General features: G+C 41.3%; 2 protein-coding genes across 3 annotated transcripts in view; one reads left to right on the top strand and one right to left on the bottom strand.

Moving 5' to 3' along the window:
- CDC73 (cell division cycle 73) overlaps positions 1 to 18,482 on the top strand; it is a 102,443-nt gene that overhangs the window by 52,214 nt on the left and 31,747 nt on the right. The gene's annotated exons all lie outside the window — the stretch shown is intronic.
- LOC121344557 (beta-1,3-galactosyltransferase 2) lies at positions 986 to 9,242 on the bottom strand. Its single transcript, XM_041420645.1, has 2 exons — positions 8,657 to 9,242; positions 986 to 3,937 (listed from the first exon to the last, which is right to left on the bottom strand). Exon 2 carries the CDS (start codon positions 3,803 to 3,805, stop codon positions 2,537 to 2,539), a length of 1,269 nt encoding a protein of 422 aa, XP_041276579.1. The 5' UTR covers positions 3,806 to 3,937; positions 8,657 to 9,242; the 3' UTR covers positions 986 to 2,536.

The following is an 18,482-nucleotide window of genomic DNA, read 5'->3' as shown; positions in this document are numbered from 1 at the left end:
GTAAGTAGCAGGAGGTTTGGTATGCTGAACTCACAGGCATTGTGCCGTGGTTCTGCCAAGCTTGGGCAGATCAGCGTCATGTAGGAGCTCCAAAGCCCAGCGCCCAAGAGGTGGTTTGGCTGCCAAACTTGATGATTCCAGTGCCAAACTATTTAAGGTTTAGTATTAACCTCTTGGACTACAGCCAGGAGCCAGAAGAGCATTTAGGACTAGCCAGAGTTGGTAAAATCAAGTACATCACAGTGGAGCTGGAAAGTGCCAAGGCCTGGGAGCAGGGCTGAAGTCCTCTCCAGGCGTCTGGATTGTGTCCTTGGCCAGCACTGCCTGGGCAGGGGCCACTTATGGCATTGGACATTTTCCACAGCTCAGTCCTCTGCAGCAGCTGGCTTCCCACACTGGCTCTGGGGGTCTAGAGCTAGCACTGCAGTGCAGAGCCTGCCTGCAGAGACCTTCAGCCAGGTGCCTTCAGCTGCATGTCAGCTGTGGCCTGTGCCAGCTGGGAGCAAGCAGCACATGGAGTGGGGAGAACCGCACTGGGGGCTGAAAGCACTCTCCCTAAACGTCTGTCCAGGACAGTCTCTCACACGAATGCCAACAGGCATCCTGTAAACTGACTGGATGAACTTTCAGTTTAGTCAGAGAAATCTCTGCAGAAGAGAGTTGCTATTTTTACAGGTATTTGCTTTGCCCCAAACCAGGCATTTATATGATCTGAGGTGTGTTGGAAATGCAGAAATGCACAATTAGCACACCGCAAATACAACAGAGAAAAAGATTTAGTGGAAGATCAGCAAAAAAATGCTGTCGAGCAAATTCCCATCTCCACCTTCTGAAGGACCTACTGGAATTGCTTCAGAGGTGCATCCAGTGCCTTGCAGTCTGTTGACATGTGAGAGTTGCTGCAGACAGACAGCCCAAGAGCTGCTGAGAATGGTCAGTAAGATGATTTGTCTTCCCATTACAAAGGAGAAAACCCTGCTGTGATCTCTGTACTGTGCATGGTAACCAGGCTTCAAGGACTAGGAAACACTAGAAAAACCTAGTAATGCTAAAGTTAGAAATTTCTTTCTTCCTGAGCCGCTTTCCCAGAAAAAGTAAAATCTTAAGACCATAAATATAATCAATTTTATTAAATAATAAAAGTACATCAAATATTTGTATTTTCTCCAATTAATAAGTCCCAGTCAAACAGAAAACTAATTGCAGTTTGATCATTTGCTGATGATCAGAGGTGGGTATTGCTTACCCTGGCACTGTGACAAGCAGTAATAACCTGAATTTGATACAACTCTGCTGTAACAGTTGGAAAATAAGCTTTAAAAGTTCTGTTTGTTAGAAAACTGCAAACCTGTAAATAGATTTAACCCACTTCTCACAATTTATTTTCAGTGGTACGTGTTGTGACTTTAAATTGCTTAGGTTTTGTTCCTGCCCATATTGCTGGCTGGAACTCTCAATCTTATTGTGACCTAGTTTTCCCCACCTATAAACTCAGGTGTGGGGCTTAATTTTCTCCAGCAGATGTGCTTTCACTTGGCTGACTCTTGCTTTTTGTCAGACAGGAAAGAGCAAAACAACACGTTTGATTACTTTTCTCCCACTTTGCAAAAAATGAAATTTTGTCAAGGGTAGTGCAAGACTGGAACTTATGTTTTAATTTCTCATCAGCCTTTGAGTTACCTTGAGGTTATGTAGGAAAATTAATAGCAGATCCAATGAATTTGCATGAAGGTTCCAAGTGCAATGAATGTTACTTGGCACCAGATCTTAGGAGCTTGCCCTGTGACATCTAGAGAATGAAGTAACTTTCAGTCAGCTCTTTGTGAACTGAAAGTTGCATCCAGAACACCACTTGAATTTCTGAAGATGATTCTTCAGAATCATCAAAGCAACTTTGCAACTTTGATTTCATTTATCTCTCCTTCCAAACCAAATAAGCAAACTTGTGAAAACTGGACCTACTTCAAGGGAGTACATTCTTAGTGCTTTAGAATTTATTGGTAGTGTCTCACTAAATTGTGACATTGCTAAATGTGTGGTACATTAAAATAGTGTGTAATAATTGTCATGTGGCATTTGAAGGTAAAACTGACCTGCCCTTTGTGCAATTCCTTAGTTTTTAATTTTTCATTTTATAGCAGTTCTGGATAATAAGAAATTACATGGAAGAGAACTAGAGCTATGAATGCACTCCTTAAAATAAAAATTTTAGTGTGGAAAATATGCTCAATTATATTTTACTGGCACATGAATCAGCAATTGTACCACCAAAGTGTGCATGCTTATTATTGCATGTTAACACAGAAATCCTTATACACCATCTTGTCATTTTTTCAGCTTAATCTCGAATTCGCTGGGAAAACCTTTTGGTTATAATTTCATCATATTCAAGAGCTATAATTTTTTTTTTTAACTTAAAAAAATAATTTCCCTCCTGCACTGTGTGCTGGGCTCGGAGCTGGGGCTGCTGGCCGCTCCCTGTCCATGCGTTGAGCGCTGTTTATGTACACGTGCCGCGGGCGGGCGCTGCGTGCCCTCAGTGCAGTCTGCGGTGGCGGTACCTGCCGGCCTTGTCCTTGGCCGCGTTGGCGCAGGCGTTGTGCTTGTTCTGCTGTAAGTGGTTCCAGTATTTGATCAGTTCGCTAGGTTGGAACTGATGGGAGGTAATTAGGTGGCTGTATTTACAGCTGGAGTAAGAAACTCGCCAGTGATTGAAGACAAACTCGTTGGGTGGGGGCATGGGGTCAATCCGCAGCTTGGCGAGACAGATCCCCACGTACACGTCCTCTAAATGTAAACGTCTGATGCTTAAGGAGACCTTAAAGATTTTCTCTGCCAAGTCTCCAGAAAAAACATAACCGGTTCCAGAGCAGAATACGGGGTAACGTTCACTTGGATACAAATCAGGTGGCATATACCACTTGCTATCCTTGTTCCTGTTAGGTGCATAACCTCTCATTAAATAACCTGTAAAATACTTGTGCCTCGGAGGAAGTTCTGGTTTCAGAAGCTTGTGTATTAAATATTCAGTATTGACAAACATATCACTATCAGTTTTCATAACATACGGAACACGTGGACAGTAGGTTGCAACCCAGTTCATTCCCATCAGAGTTTTTATAGTTAAATTATAGTAGGTGTCGAAGTATTCTTGTTGAATGATGTCGTGGTACTGTCTGCTTTCCTCGAGGATGGTTCTCTGGAGGTATCCATCTACCTTGGTGCTTAAGCCCAACAAAAAGATCCGCACGATTTGGTTGCCAGGTGTCAGGCTCTCGTTGCCCCAGGTCTGTCGAATCGCTTGTCTGGCCTCCACCTGGCCTGGCTCTGCAGCTATGAGCAGTATTAGAAAAGGGGTTTTTTCCTGGCACTTGGCAGGCTCGTTGATGACATATTTGAAATGATAGGAAGTTGGATGCCCAGTGCCTTTCTCGTTGTAAATACTTCCATTGGCACTGAGGGTGTTTTCCAAACCGGTTACTCCCTGCGGGGACAGATCCGTGTTGTTGGGGTTGGTGACTGTCTGAGGCCTGAGTGTCTGAGGCACAGCATCTCTCCACACGTTCCTCAGAGAGCTGTGGTTGGTCTCACTTTTTGTAGATCTAAATCCTCGTATGGTGTAAGACATGGGGTTTTCTCTGAATCCAGCCTTGCCTGGCAGCCAGTCGTGATGGTTAAAGAACAGAAACATGGCAAAAAGAAACACCAGAGAGACCAGGCCAATGAGATGGGTGCGAAACAGAGACCTTTTGGTATTCCAGGTCATCTTTGCCAAGCAGCAGTGTCGTCTTCTCCACTGAAGCATGTTGTAAGGATCCAGTGATGGGATATGAGACAATGCCCAGGGAAAAGGCTTTTTCAATTGGTTTAGAATCCACTGCTATTCTTTGGTATTCATTTTCCTTTGAGTTGAGCAATCGTCTGCAAATGGCTCACTCTGCAAAGAATAAAAAAAAAATCAGAAATCTTTCATTTTACACACTTGTAATATAAACAGTTACAAATAGAAACGAGATATAAACATAGAATTGAGTTAAATTTACTTTTTCAAAGAACAGCCCATGTCAATGGAAATAAGATTTGACTTAGGCTAAAAGCCAACCTTGTTTTATGATTTAACTTGGTTTGTTAGCTTTTAAAAATGCTTTTTTTACCTGGTAAAGTTTCGACAAACATCCTGGATACCAGAGATAAAGAGGCAAAAAAAATGGATCATGTTAGCAGCAAAAAGTGTGAAGTAGATGTAAATAGCTTCATATCCATGGCTGTGAAATCCTTGTAGAGTGTTTGAGAAGGACTGAATGAGAAAGCCTTGCTGGCAGATGGAAGGTTTAATGGCATTAATTAAAATTGATTTGACATGCAGAGGCTAGGATGGCTCACAGTTTTAAAGCCCTTTCTGCAAACGGCCATGCCTGGTGGTGGGACAGACGGCGCGGGCTTGGCGATGGCAGAGCTGTGTTAGTCACAGGACACTGCCTGGCGCGTCTCCACCGGCCCCCACTGTGCAAGGAAGGTCAGCGAGAAGATGCACCTGTCAAAATTAATTTTCAGGGTCCAGTAAGCTCACTGCACAGCCCTCAGATGCTAGTGCAGGATAACATTCCTGGTCGCTTCTCAGGCACCTTTCACCTTCTACTCTGCATTGGAGGAAAACACTGAATGGAACACTGGGCTGTGGTGCCAGCCTCAAAAGCAGCTGAATTAAAATTAAGCTCTTGATTTTCAGTAGACAGATCTTGGGTAGTGATCATGTTAACTGGAAATAAAACTGCTCAGGACTAAGTTTCTGGCCAGCTATCTGATGATCATGATACTGGGTTGGGTTTCTTCCCCTCTATAAAAGTATATGTAAGTACTGCACATAGCAGTTGGAAATTTCAAGTATTCTGACCAGCAGCTGTAGCTGTAGGAAAAAAGTGCCAAAGTAGTCTGTGCTTCATTTTCTCTTAAATTTTTGTTCATATTCAGCAGCAGAGTCAATATGGCAGCTTCATGATGCTGCATATTAAAAGCTGATCACATCATCTCGTAAATGAACTTTCACTGTACAATAGCAATTCGTTTGTGATTTTCAATTTGCTCTAATTTATTCCTGGGCCCTAGGGTCTTGTATAGGAAAAAAGGATGACAGTGGAACAAGAGTCCATAGAAAATGCCGTTTCTAATAGAAATATGCGATTTATTAATTGCTTCGCTATCTTCTTAAACCAATATTTGGATTAATTTGTGCATTTAAAAGCCAAGTGATATGTTACATGGGAAATTACAGTGTTTAACGCTGTAAGGGAATAATTTAAGATGAGATGTCAATCGAATAATAGGGTATTAAGCTGTATGTGTGTGATGCAACACTGAGTCCGCCCTGTTCACGAAAGGGAATATTTGTGTTTCGGAAGGGTGGGGAGAGGGGTTCACCTGGTGTTTATTTTACTTACTGCCGGTATCGTTACCATCACCCTCCGCAGAAGCGGCAGCTGCCTCACGGCCCGCCGCCGCCCCGTGACCCCCGCCAGGGGGCGACGCCGCGCGCCCAGTGTGACGCGGGAAGGGCGCGCGCCGCGATCCTCCGGGAACGGCCGAGCCCGGCCCGAGAACGGCCGAGCCCGGCCCGGGAACGGCCGAGCCCGGCCCAGGGCGCTCCGGCTGCTTCCGTTCGTTTGGTTTTAAAGTATCGGATTTTCTTATTTAGCTATTCGGGGCTGGTGCCACTTGCCGGAGACTCAGCTGTCTCTGTAAAAATCTGTAAAAATCATAAACCCTTGTGTCTAAACTAGTTCAGGAATTAACCTGACGCTCCATGCTGGCGCTGCTTTAACTTAATGTAAAAGAAGGTGAGCCCCAAACGTGTGAGACTCGTGTTTATGTGACCATTTGCACCTGCCTTTCCCTGCTGGAAAAACAGACGCTTCCCCTCAAAACTCGTTAGTTTGTGTGCAGTGAGTTGCAGATGAACGCTCAGCTATTCGGGAATATCTCTGTAAAAGCAAACAGAAATGTCGCTTCAAAGGATAGCCCAGATCTCGGGGCAGTTCATTGTTTGATTGGAGGGCAGCAGTGGGCATGTTTGATTAATTATTGTTCCATTGCATGCATTCACAGTTTAGGAAGAAAATCAAAGCCGGAATTTCACGAATGTGGAGCAGCAGCTAGAACTCCCATTAATTTTGTCACACTGAATTGTTCCACTTACAAAACTACAGTCATTAGATGGAAACACTTCAGCAAAAAGTGCGCTGTCCTACTAATCTTTGGTTAATCTGAGGCAGTGTTTTGATGAGCGCCTACTTCCACAAGGCAACAGGCAAAAGTGAGAATCTTAAGCTCCATAAATATTTGTGTGAACTGACAGCGGATTGCAGGTGCTGTGTTTCCCTGATGCACTGATGTCCCAGCACAGGCACTGGCGATGGCAGAAGCCTTGCTTTATTAGGCTGCATGCTTACATAATGCATTTGAAAATAAGTTTTACAGTGAGGGACAGAACTAGAATCAAGATATTTTAAGAGAGTCATGTTTCCTTGATATTTTTTTAACGTAGTTGCTTGATTTTTTCAAGGTAGGAGTGTCTTAGAAAATCTGTCTCTGTTTGCCCTTTAAAACAGCATTTTATGAATAGGGGAAGCACCCACATCTGTATTTCAGCTTCACAGAACTATTGACTGAAAAAAACCCAAATAACGTGGGCTCATTTTCTTTGCAGTTGTGTATAGAACATTTCAAAATATGCAGTGGGGTGTTAAGCATGGAAAACACAGCAACAACAATGGCACCTTTGAAAAAAATACTACATGCTAGGGTGTATTGTTTAAGAAAAATGTATAAAACTGTCAATAGATATTAAACCCACCATCTAATTGTATAATAAAAATATTATTTTCTATCACGTAATTAGGGCTAGAGCATTACTTTTGCCCAAATACTTAAAATTCCATTTCAGAGAATGGTTATGAACAGACACCAACTATTGACAGTCAATAAGAAAACCTAAGTACAGCAGAGGGTCTCTAGAACACTCACCTTGTCCTCGGGGAGTGTGTTGTTTCATGTAACTGCATTTTGGACATATTATTTGTGATAATGCTGCTTCATTTTTGGCACCTAGCAGTGCAGTCACTGATGCATTATCAAATGCCAAATACATAAACTGTGAATGCCTCTTGAATTTTTATTTGTGGTCTGTGCTCTGCTGGTGTTTTGGTTCCTGGTACTTGCAGTTCTGCTCTGTAATTACAGCTTTGAAAATTGAAGCATTTGACTTCCTATTCACACGTCTTGGATTTTCATATTTTGATTAGCTGTGTGGGCAAACTCTTAAATTAGAGGGAAGAGTTCAAAAGGCAGCCTGAGTCTGTATTCTGATGAACAGCAGTTGCATATTGGGCCTCATTTAATGTGCCTGACTTCCCTTACGAGCTCCATTAATCTTCTGCACAAAACAGTATTTGGCATAAGGTTTGATGTGCAGGTTTTTAATGCCTGATACCAACGTCTTACATTAGCCAGGTGTGCTTCTCCTGGAGTGTTGCCTGAAGGTACATTTTTTTTGTTGTTGTTTTAAAAGTTCTCTCAAGTGACTTTATATTCTAAATGTCTTAAAACTGATTTGAAACCGGTGTCTGATGTATGCTGCATCCCTTGGTTTGTGAACTCCTTCCAGCTGCAGTTGTTTTATTTCATGTTGGCATTGCCTTGGGCAAAGAAAGCACATTTATATTGACATGTAATGATTTATTATAGCTTATTGGAAGATTCTGCAGATAAGCACTTTCTTTATGTAGTGTATTGAATTGCTATAGATTTAGGTCTTGAATTTGTATTGCAAATATTCACCTTTTCTTTTGTCACTAGTGACAAAGTATTTAAATTTCAACAAAAAATAGGAATGGATGGCAATTAGATGGAATGTCATTTTACAATCCAAGTTAAACAGTCAGTGTTTTCATATTAAACAGAAATTGCAGTGATGGCAGGAGATAAGTTACGTGCTTACCATTTTGAGTGTGTAGTGTTTGAAGGTTTCCTTTTGGGATGTCAGGGAGCCTGACGTTACTTGTAAATCGTGGTGCCTGATTGCACTGCTGATGGTTTAAATCGTGCCCAGTCTTTTGCATGCTCCCAGTTTATGCTTGGCTGGTAGTGCCCTTGTGACATTTTGCTTGTGTTTGGGGGGCAGCAAAGCAAGTGTAAAAAGGGCTGAGGGGACTTCTAAGATAATGTCTTTTGACTGTGTGGTCTGTTTTGATGGTTCGGTGCTCTCGGTATGTCACATTATGGCCATTTTACCGTGCTTTAAGATTACTTCAGATAAGGATTAATTCTGACCTAGTTTGAGAGGATTTCTAACTGGTTTTTCTGTATTGGAGGGGTTTGAGTTTTTAATTTCTCAGTTAAAAGCAATCATTACAGGAACTCCATTATCCCTTTAATCCTCCCTCTCCAGCCACACCAGCCTTGGCAGACTGAGAGCACCGCATTTAGTCAGTGTAAGGGAGTGACATTGTGCTGGGGGAGAGCAAAACCTGCTAGAATTCTTTCTCCCAGCTCTGAGACACTGTTATCACAGGGCTCTGCAAATTAGGAGCGATCGTTATCTGTAATGGTCGAAAAGGTAACAGACAAGCGAATGAATATCACACACAAGGGTTTGACATACCTTCCTTGGTCAGGCCATTTATGGTGCAGGATTATACCCACAGAAAATAGTTTGGGCACGCCATCACTTCAGCAAAAAAGATGCTCCCGACCATGCGCACATCCCGCAGCAGCCCTGCTTCCTGCCACCGCCGTGCCCGGGATCCGCTCTGTCCATCTGTCTGCCCGTGTCCGTGTTACCTTCCTCGCTGGCCAGCGGCGTCCTTGGCTCGGGGCTTTTTGTTCATGCTGCAGACAAAAGGACAGGAGTTGTGGCTGCTGCTGCTGCTGCGGGGCCGGCTGCGCTCGCAGCCGCTGCGCTGGGGCTCTCACATCTGGTGCCTCGCAGCTCGGACAATACAGGGCTGTGCTCTGCTCTCCTCAGGATCCATATTTCTGCTGGAAATGTTAGCAGGGAGTGCAAGCGCGTAGTGCCTCAGCTGTCCTCAGTAATAGGATCTCCCTCTGCTCCTTCCTTCATTGTTGCTAGGCAGTAATAGAAATGGTTTGGAGTTGTTTTAACCCAGAATCGTGGTGTATAAAATCCATTCCGTAGTTGTTCAGCTGCTGCACAGGCAGGCAGCAGTTTAAATGTGGGCTTTGACAGATGCTGTCTTCTGACAGAGCAGAATTTAACGTCACTGCTTGGCTGAATCCCACGTGATTGTTTGCATTCATTTTGACTAAACCCAAAGGCAGACAGGAAGCTTTACAGGCTCTAGCTCTGATTTGATAAATGATACATACTCAGTTCGAGCACAGTGATAGGTGAATTGTATAAAAACTGTATGATCGTTAAGTGAAAAATTAAGGGTTTTTACAGATTGTTCTCACTTTTCCTCGACACTGCAACTTAGATTCTCTAGGAGATTTTTAATGCTAGACGTTCTAGTCCCATATTCCAAAAGCTGTGCAAGGGAATTATAAGCATTTAAATGCTGAAGCTTGATTTAACCCATTTGGCTCTCTTGGAGTACAAATGGTGTGTGCCTTCATGCCAAAGACAAGATAGAAGTGCCTTCCTTTGCTCCTGTTTGCTTTACACATGCTTACTCTTTAAAAGCTGCTTTTTGTTATCTGAGGTTATTCAGTTGGGCTGATCAACACTGATTTATAAGCACATGCTGTTAAGCTGCTTCTCTGCTGTTAATAGCTTTCTGCTATGGTTTGGCATTACTAAGTCAGGGGCACTTCATTTCAATTATTGATGAGCCTAAAATGTCTTTTGTCTGTTACAGACATACCTATGTCGTGAAATTTGTCTTTTTGGTCCTAAGGAAACTTGTGTTCCTTTAATTTCTCTCCTTTCAATGACTGACCCTTCTGTGCTGAAGCATCTTACTCTATTTACTGTATAAATAAAATACCATAATACCTGAGAAAATAGAGACCTAGCAGCATGCTTACCCAGGTATTTATTAGTCACTGTGTTTGCCTACTCTGTTTTGAAAAGCTAATGACTGGCTCTTTAGACCTTTTTCTTGACAAGGAGTAAAGAAACTGTGACTTATCTGGTGTGTCGATTTATAGTGTTGGGGGTAGGCGTGCCCCTTACTGGGAAATAAGGCTTCCCCAGGCAGTCAGTGTGTTTTATTATTCTAGATGCATACTATGATAATTTACTAGAAACATAATCAGATTTAGATCCTCCTAACTAAATCATCTATGTACACTAACTTTCTCTATTAATTTAGTCTTGTTTGTAATGCATGAGTTTCCTAACCTAATAACGATTTCCACAAATCCTTTGATCCTATCTGAGGACATTTTAGGATCATGAGCATATTTCCTAAACAGTAATTATAAATATTAAGTGCATATCAGTAAAGACTTTCTATCTCCTCCAGTCTAACCAAATCAGTGTTTAAAAAATGGTGGGGAGGGGTCAGTGTGGGGGTGGAGCACGAGAAGAGGGCCTGTGTCCAGCACCACTTACTGATCTGGGACCTTTGTGAATAATTGAGAGCCAGTGCATTGAGATGTTCCATATGTGCCCAGATGACTCAATTTCCCACCTAGACACACAAAACTTTGTTGTGCCTGCCCTGTATGATATCCACAGTTTGGCACAGTCTGTTCCTGAAGCACACAAACATGCGAGAGTGGCCAGGAGTCCTCCCAGCTGGCTGCTCTGGGCTAGGGGTAGGAAACCAGGTGGGTTATTCTTGTGGTCAGTGCACCCAGGCGGGAGGAAGGAAGGCTTTTGTCAAACACAAACATGGAAATCTGCCTCTGAGTTTTGAATTTTCAGACAAGACATGTAACCTTGTATTTGGGAAATGAGTTCAGAGCTCAACAGAATGGTTATTAAAATCTGTGCTGTTTCAACTTAATTTATTTGCTACTGCTTTACTGTACCTGGTTCCTAAAGCTTGGGACCTATAGGCAGCATGGTTATCTATTATATTGGAAGGGGGAGAGCTGTTTTTATTTTTCTATAAATGCTCATTAGTAAATATTAAAGGTACAAAAATCCCGAGGGCTGTTTTTCTAAAGAGAATCCTTTTTAAAGTAAATTTAGAAGGGAACAGACATCAGCTCTGGCTTTTAATTAAATGGCCATATCCCTTGTGTGTAGCCTGTAAAGTTCAGGCAGAGCTGTTGTCTGTTGGTATGTGTAAAAATTGTCATCTTGCCTTGTGAACAAATTGAGTATTGAATTCTCAAATATTAATGACCAATTTCTTTCATTCATTCCCTTTTTTGTTTTCTTCCAAGTAAAGTATGAGCAGTACTTTGCTAATCTTATAGAAAAGTAAGAAAAAACTTTGATTTTTGTAGTGCTTTTCATCTGGGAGTGACTGATTCAGCTTTAGAGTCAAAGTTTTGGGAAGAATTTCCTTTCCTTTTATAGCACTTTGTTACTTTCCTAGGGCACTGTGCGTTTGTGGGTATTTCAGGAGGGCAGCTCTTGCTTTGGGCTGGGAATAGGAGCTGCAGGTTTTGGTAATCTTGCTGGGTTGAAGGTTGGAATGAGCTTTATTTCAGCCCAGTCTCAGCACGAAGGGTCAGTTGACTGCTTGTTCTCCATGCAGGGAGTAGTGTGTTCTGTAATGTTACTATGGTTACATCCCAAATTAGAAGCTGCAGTGTTAGTGTTTGAAAGGCTGCCACCTATTAAGGCTCCAAGGAGTAAGTGAAGACGTACAGCCTATGAGGAGCAGGCAGAGTTACTGTGACCAGGAACTGGAGTGCTCAGGAGAGAGAGGAGAGGAGAGGGCTGCTCACAATTCCCTGTGCACCTGACCACTTGGAACTGAGCAAAATGTACCAATGCAAAGCAAGCTTGTGGTGGCTTGGAATATTCTCTTCAAAGAACTTTAAAAACTCTTGATGTGTTGTTTTTAGAGGGTGTTCGCAGAGCTTTGTCTAACTGGTTTTATAAGAAACTCTTAGGTTGAGCCATTCACTAAAGTTCTGTCTTGACAACATTAGCAGAAATTCGTCAAACTAATTTGGATTAATTGCAGTATTGAGGCATGTACTGCTTGGCAACTTCTGCCTGGTGGCACAAGCCCCTTGAGAGTTGAAATACTTAGGCCATGGGTGACCTATCACTATTCCCATATGGATCATGCATTCTGGGTACTCCATGAATACTTTGCAAAGTTCATTTTATCATAGTAAAATGGAGTATTATATCAACTGTAATGTGTTGAAAGCCTTTCAAGGGACAATTCAAGATGATTAATGGCAACATTTTCAAGGTTGGTTATTCTTGTTTTTAAGCTTTATTTTTACCTTCTGGAAATGTGTTAATGCAGAGTGTCATAAATGCTTAGTTTTAATTTTCCATGTTGAGAATTATTATGTATATGGCCAGTGGCCATTCTGCCCTTTTCTTCAAAAATAATACTGCTCCACTATGTTCATCTATAGTAGAGACAGCTTTGGCAAATACTTGGAATTTGCTTGGGTACTTTGAGATCCCGACATGTTTCTTAGCTATCCCAGACATGTCTGTAAGTGAAGGAAAAATAGCAATCTAGAAATGACCACAAGTGTCAGTATTGCCTGCCTTATTTTGCTTAGTAGATTTTCACCATTGCTTAGCTGGTAGTGAAATCCAGTTTTTACACTTGGTGCATTTTTAATAAATGGTCAAGATTTTGCTCTCTGTTCTAATAACACCTAAGCCATAAACTTGGTGATTTCATTAATTACTGAGTGTCGTAATTTTAGCACTTGAATGCAACAATACAGATCAAGCTATAGAACTAGAAAATGTTCCCAGTTATTACAAAACATGGATCAGGTTTTATGCAGTTGATTATTATGTTTTAGTCCATAAGGAATATAAGCATATCCCCAACTTCACGAAGTTGTGAGAGGGGGGAAAGTCCAAGTGATGTTTTCAAGTCAGAAGGGTGTTTCTTGGAAAACATTTCAGGGAGATGTTCTATTATTTTAAAGCTTGTATTTTTTTATTAAGTAAACTGATCTTCTAGGTGTCCAGCTAGAATTCATTCTGTTCTCCTATTACAGGTTCCTTAGAGGATCACAGGTTTGGAGTGATTGAAAATTCACTCAAAAAGCCAAAGTACAAAATAAAAAGTTTTGTGTATTACACAAATGTATATTTGACTACTTTCCAGATGTGTTTCTTTCTTCAATATTGTGTTGTTTGCTTTATCATATCTTTGCTTTCTTCTGTATCCTGATTTTTTGTGTCTTCCTCAGGTATTGCACGCAATTATTGCTGATCTCAAGTGCTAAATGCAGATTTTATTCTTCCAGGGGATGGGCAACATAATTTCATTTGTACTGTGCAGGATTTTTGGTTTTGTGGCTCTCCCCTGAAGAACTGACAAGCCAGTGCCAGCAGTAATATTTTCTGCCTGTCACAAGTGTTGCTTTTGCATTCTGAGAAGAGCAGAGACTTTATGAAGCTTTGATTCAGCACCGCAGGGGAGAGGAGGCCAAGCAGCTGAAGTACCAAAATTCACAGGCAGTTTACAGTGGGAAATGGGCTGGTGTTTTTCCCCTTACCTTATGGGTTGTTTCATCCTCCTGCCTGCACTATATGATCAAGGTACCACTAACACCCACCCCAGCATGAGAATTAGAAATAAAAACTCCAGTTCTTACAGAAAGTGGGGCTCGTGTGGAAGAACTGGTACTAAATATCCAGTTTCAAACATGGAAGATGGAATGAAGGAAGATGGCATCCTGTTGGAGATAATAGGCACTAGCATTTATGCTGAGGAAGGAAAATGTCTTGTTCCAGTTGCTGCCACCTGTCCAGGCCTTTTCTGCCCCTTTTCCTTCAGGCTATCTTCAGGCTCTTGAGGCATCCCACACTTCTCTCCCAACAACTTCAAGAGTATTGGTTTGTTAGGTGGATCAGAGGGTGCAGCCATCCTATCCTGCCCAGCACTCTTCCTGCTGGAGGAGCTACTTTGCTATTTTTTTTCTTTTGTGTGGGACCAATTAAGAGATTAGCAACTCCAACTGTTCATCCTCTCACTAAGTTTTTTTCCTCATGTATATGGTTTATACAGGAATATGGAGACATTTTGTTTGCCTCGAAAATTTTTAATACTGAAATTGGTGAGGCATTTGTTTAGTGAATGTTAAATAATGTGAAACTGAAGAACTGGACTTTGAGAGCTGTCAGAATTTCCTGTGGCTTGGGGTTGAGACCTGTACTGACTCTTTCCATCTGTCACATTTCCTCAGTAGCTTTAGAATGTTAATTCCTACAGCTCCATCCTGTAGGTATCTTCATTTACAGCTAATTCTGGGGGACATGAAAGGTTTACAGCAGACATAACAGAGATTTAGCAAGTGCCTTAAATGCCTGAATCCTTTCCTTCAAGAACACTTGCTTAAACTAGGAAAACCAACAATATCTGCGGAAAAAAATCCTTTCTCCAGTGACTCAACAGGTCCTATTCGTGTAATAAATTTCAGCAATATTTGTTCATACCCAACAGAAAACCTGGATCATAAAATGGAGAATAAATCCCCTTTTAAGAGAGATTCCCTATTGCTCTTTTTTAGACATGTTGGAGAGACTGAAATTTCTCCAAACACTTTGCACATCATCCAGTATGGCTGAACTGCTTCAGCCTGGCCAGCTGGGGATGTGTCCCAGCTACTCCCCATCTTACTGAATATTGTTCCACCTTCATGATTCCCTCAATTTGCTGTAGTTCCCAATCAGTGGAGATTAAGCCACAGACTTTCTACTTCTAAAATTCACATTAAACTTAAATGATACCATTCCTTGAGTGACTTCCAAGGAAAAGGAAGCTCTGCTGTGGAAATAATGGATTTTGTCTGAGTAACTGTGTTCATAATTCCTTCTGTAATCTGTGTAAGACTCTAGATTAATTTCATGAGCCTGAGGATTTTTTTTTTCACATAAATTATTGATGTAGAGTCAGTAACCAGGACTCCTAGTCCTCAAATACTTGATTTAGAGGAAATCCTCTGGGTCTGGTTTGTATAATGTAAATTGACAGAGAGTATTGATTGAGAACTAGAGAATTTTTATTATTTTCTCCTAACTTAAGCTATATTTCAAACTGAAATTCCAGGTGGTTTATTTTCTGTAATTTAGTGGCTTCTAACAGAAGAAGAAATCAGAGACAGCTCTCTTGCATCTTGTCCACCTCAAGATGTAATATTAAGAATAATCAATGCATTCTGTAGGGAGGTGTGTCTGTAAAATAAAAAATACTGGTTTATTTAATATAATAATGCTGAGTTCATAAAATATGGCCTAAAAGTCACAATTATTTTTCTGTTAGGTATATAATCTTGCAATTCATAATCAGCATCTACAAAAAGATCTATTGTTTGATCTGTCTTGCTAAAGTAAATTTATAGAGAGCATTTGTAATCTGAAAAAACCCACCCCGCTTCTTAGAAACATACAGAAACCTGTCATCCTCTTAAAAACCCCCCAAAATCTCATGACCTTGGATGATGCATATTGTAGATTCTTTGAAGTCTTCTCCTCTTGAGGATTTGTGTAATCAAACATTCAGACTTCTATAAATGCTTTTTCTGTAGTTTTTGGTTAATGCATGCTTGTTTTATCTATGTGCAAGCATTATGGTTTACATTGCATATCAAAAGATTGATTGTTGATGAGACCAAATCTGACCCACTTTTTTTTTTTCTTTCTTTCTTTCCCTCACACCTTTGGGGTCTCCATATTAATCTTTGCCTTGGCATTCCTTATTTTGCCAAATATCAAAAGCCCTTCTCTTGTATTTCTAGGTAACAAGCAAAGTAATAAGTAGAATAAAAATTTCTTCTTTATTTAATAAGACCTGGATACAGTACAGAAAGGGAATCCCTTTGTTTGAGAATCTAGGTCACTACATAAGGAAAAGGTTTCCCTACTGTGGAAAATTTACATTTGCCATTTTCTTTTTTTCTTTTTCTATTTTTCCTTACAATGTGCCACAATCTGTACTCATATGCTGTGTTTGCCTAATGACAAGAGGTTGTTTATTCCATGTAATTAAATGTCACTTCTCTGAGGTGCATGGGAGGAAGGGAGTGAGCAAGGAGCTATGTCAGTAAAATGGGAAATGCTGGGTGCAGCAAGAAAGATTAGGGCAGATCTCTGGAATCCCTGTTCTCCTCTCCCTGGCAGGTTGGTTAGGACCAGTGCCAGAGTAAAATTGGATCTGTGCATGCACAGGATAATAATGCACACAATCTCCTGAGCCTTGTGGAATGTCAGCCATGTGGGAATAGATGCAGCAGCCTGCTCAGAGCGGGCTGGTGCAGCCCTGGGTCCCGTGTGGCTGATGGCTCTGTGCAGAATTTCCTGCCGCTCTCGCAACAGTGCTGAGGCAGCCGTGAGGTGCCTGCAGGAGCTGCAGCAGCTGGTGCTGGGTGGCAGTGCTGGGGATGGGAAGGAAAAGAGCAGTGGTTCTGAGAAGCTGCCTTGAGCTAAGCAAAGTGTGAAACCTGAGGCATCTCCATCATCTCCAGTGGAAAATGTGCTACCTGGAAATACCTGATCCCAGCTGATTGAGGTCTGAGGGTGATAGTAACTTGGGGTTTTTCTTAGAACAGCTTTCATAGTGGTAGTGCCTTCAGATGTTTCTTCCAGCTGAGCACTAGTCAATGACAGAAATCTCTGTTGGAGGAGATAAAGATTTTTGCTCTTCCTCCAGAATAGGCACATATTCATTCCCCCAGGAATATGCCAATGCAGAACCTCCAGAATAAGGAAGAAATATGTATTCTGGCATTAACTCTTGATTAGTTGTTTTTTCTTACATTTTCAAAATGTCTTTTTGGAAGCACAGGAATAAATAGAAAAGTGTGAGGTCTGTGGTCTGTGTACTTATTATCAGCCCGTTGAGCTACATGTAAAATTACTCTGCTGCCCTTGCTCAAAAGGTGATGCTGCTATTTTGTTTTGGTGTTTTTCTTGTAAAAGTAGAGCATGACCTGACTAAGGCAAGGAAGTTATTGGATGAGTCTCTATGAAATTGAATCTGTTTGTGACTGGTAAAGCCATCCTAAGCACGTACAGAAAGTTCCAGGGTGTCATAACAGAGGAATCTTGTTACACTTTGTGTTGGATTTTTTTTCTCTCATTGAAATCTTGGCATTGAAAGCCTAACTCTATTCCAAAACATTGTCTGCTCTTAGTGGTTTACTCATTTTTATTTCCTGCCACTTTAGTGGTCAGTTTTCTGAACTGAGGGGATTTTACTTTGCAACACATTGCAGTAGAAAAAAAAAGAACTTACTTTTTTTCTGACTGACATTAGACTTTTCAAAGGTGAAACAGCTATTTGGAGTACCAGGACAGATGTGAGGGCTGAAGGAGAGCTGAGGAGGTCTTGCTGCTTATGGCAGATTTCCTTCAGATAAACTGTGAATCCCCAGGATCATCATGGATGACTGATGGCTGCTAACATGTGAGGAGCAGAAGTGATGGCTGTACTGAACTCACCTGTGAATGTGCTGACTGGCAGTCTGTCATCTCCAGTGCCTATTCACAGTGGGAGGTTCTTAAAGATGAATTTGTGTGTGTGTGTACAGAGCAAGAGGGCACAGACTCTGAAAACTTCCAGAACCTGTTTTGTGATGCATTTTGGAGTCGGCTCATTTGTCAGGAGTTATTTTTTTGCAGCAATGGATGAAACCTGTTTAAAAGTTACAGTGTAACAGGAAGATCCTAAAATCTGTTGGTTTTGTAGAGCCTTTATTCTCATCTTTGAACAGGTTGGCCCCACACTACATGAGATCTTGCCAGTTGACCTTTATTTAAGAGAATGCATTTATGCACTACCAAAAATACAGCTGAGAACAGTCTGTGATAAACCAGTTCTCCTAATGCAATGCTAGAAGCTTGGAGATAGTCTATGGATTGTGTGTAAAATGAAAAAATTAAAGTTGAATGCTGTCATCTTAGTGCTTTGAGAAGGGCTTAATTTAATCTTCTATACTAAAGAAAGAAGAATAATGGGAATTTAGATATAATGCCAAAGGAAGCTGAAAGTAGAGGCAGAAGGCCAAATGGAAAAATTCCTCTTTTGTGATACAGCCAGAAGCCTTCCTGTATTTTAACTTAATGCATGATTTATTGCCACTACAGTTAGTTTTTGATATGGGCATGTAACATCATCAGCTTTTAGATGCTCCAGCAGGGTAGTATGAATAGTGTGTTTTTTCAGGATACCAACAGCCATTTGCACCATCTCTTTGGTGTATAGTATTACAGCAATAATACACAGATCCTGCTGAAGCCATGCTAGCACTAAAAACCTTGAAGACACTTCTTTAAACATCTCCATTTCTCAAGAAGCACGCAAGTAGGAAGCTTTGTTGCTATGATGCAAATACAGTCTATGTTATTCTATTGTTTT

The sequence above is a fragment of the Onychostruthus taczanowskii genome, unplaced genomic scaffold, assembly GCF_017590055.1.
Source record: "Onychostruthus taczanowskii isolate IOZ18803 unplaced genomic scaffold, ASM1759005v1 scaffold65, whole genome shotgun sequence".
NCBI lineage: Eukaryota > Metazoa > Chordata > Aves > Passeriformes > Passeridae > Onychostruthus > Onychostruthus taczanowskii.
Note: the sequence above shows the minus strand (reverse complement) of the source record. Positions and strands in the feature narration are given on the sequence as shown.

Excerpts from the sequence above, each read along its gene's own strand:
- LOC121344557 (XM_041420645.1), bottom strand. The coding sequence starts at position 3,805 with ATGCTTCAGTGGAGAAGACGACACTGCTGCTTGGCAAAGATGACCTGG.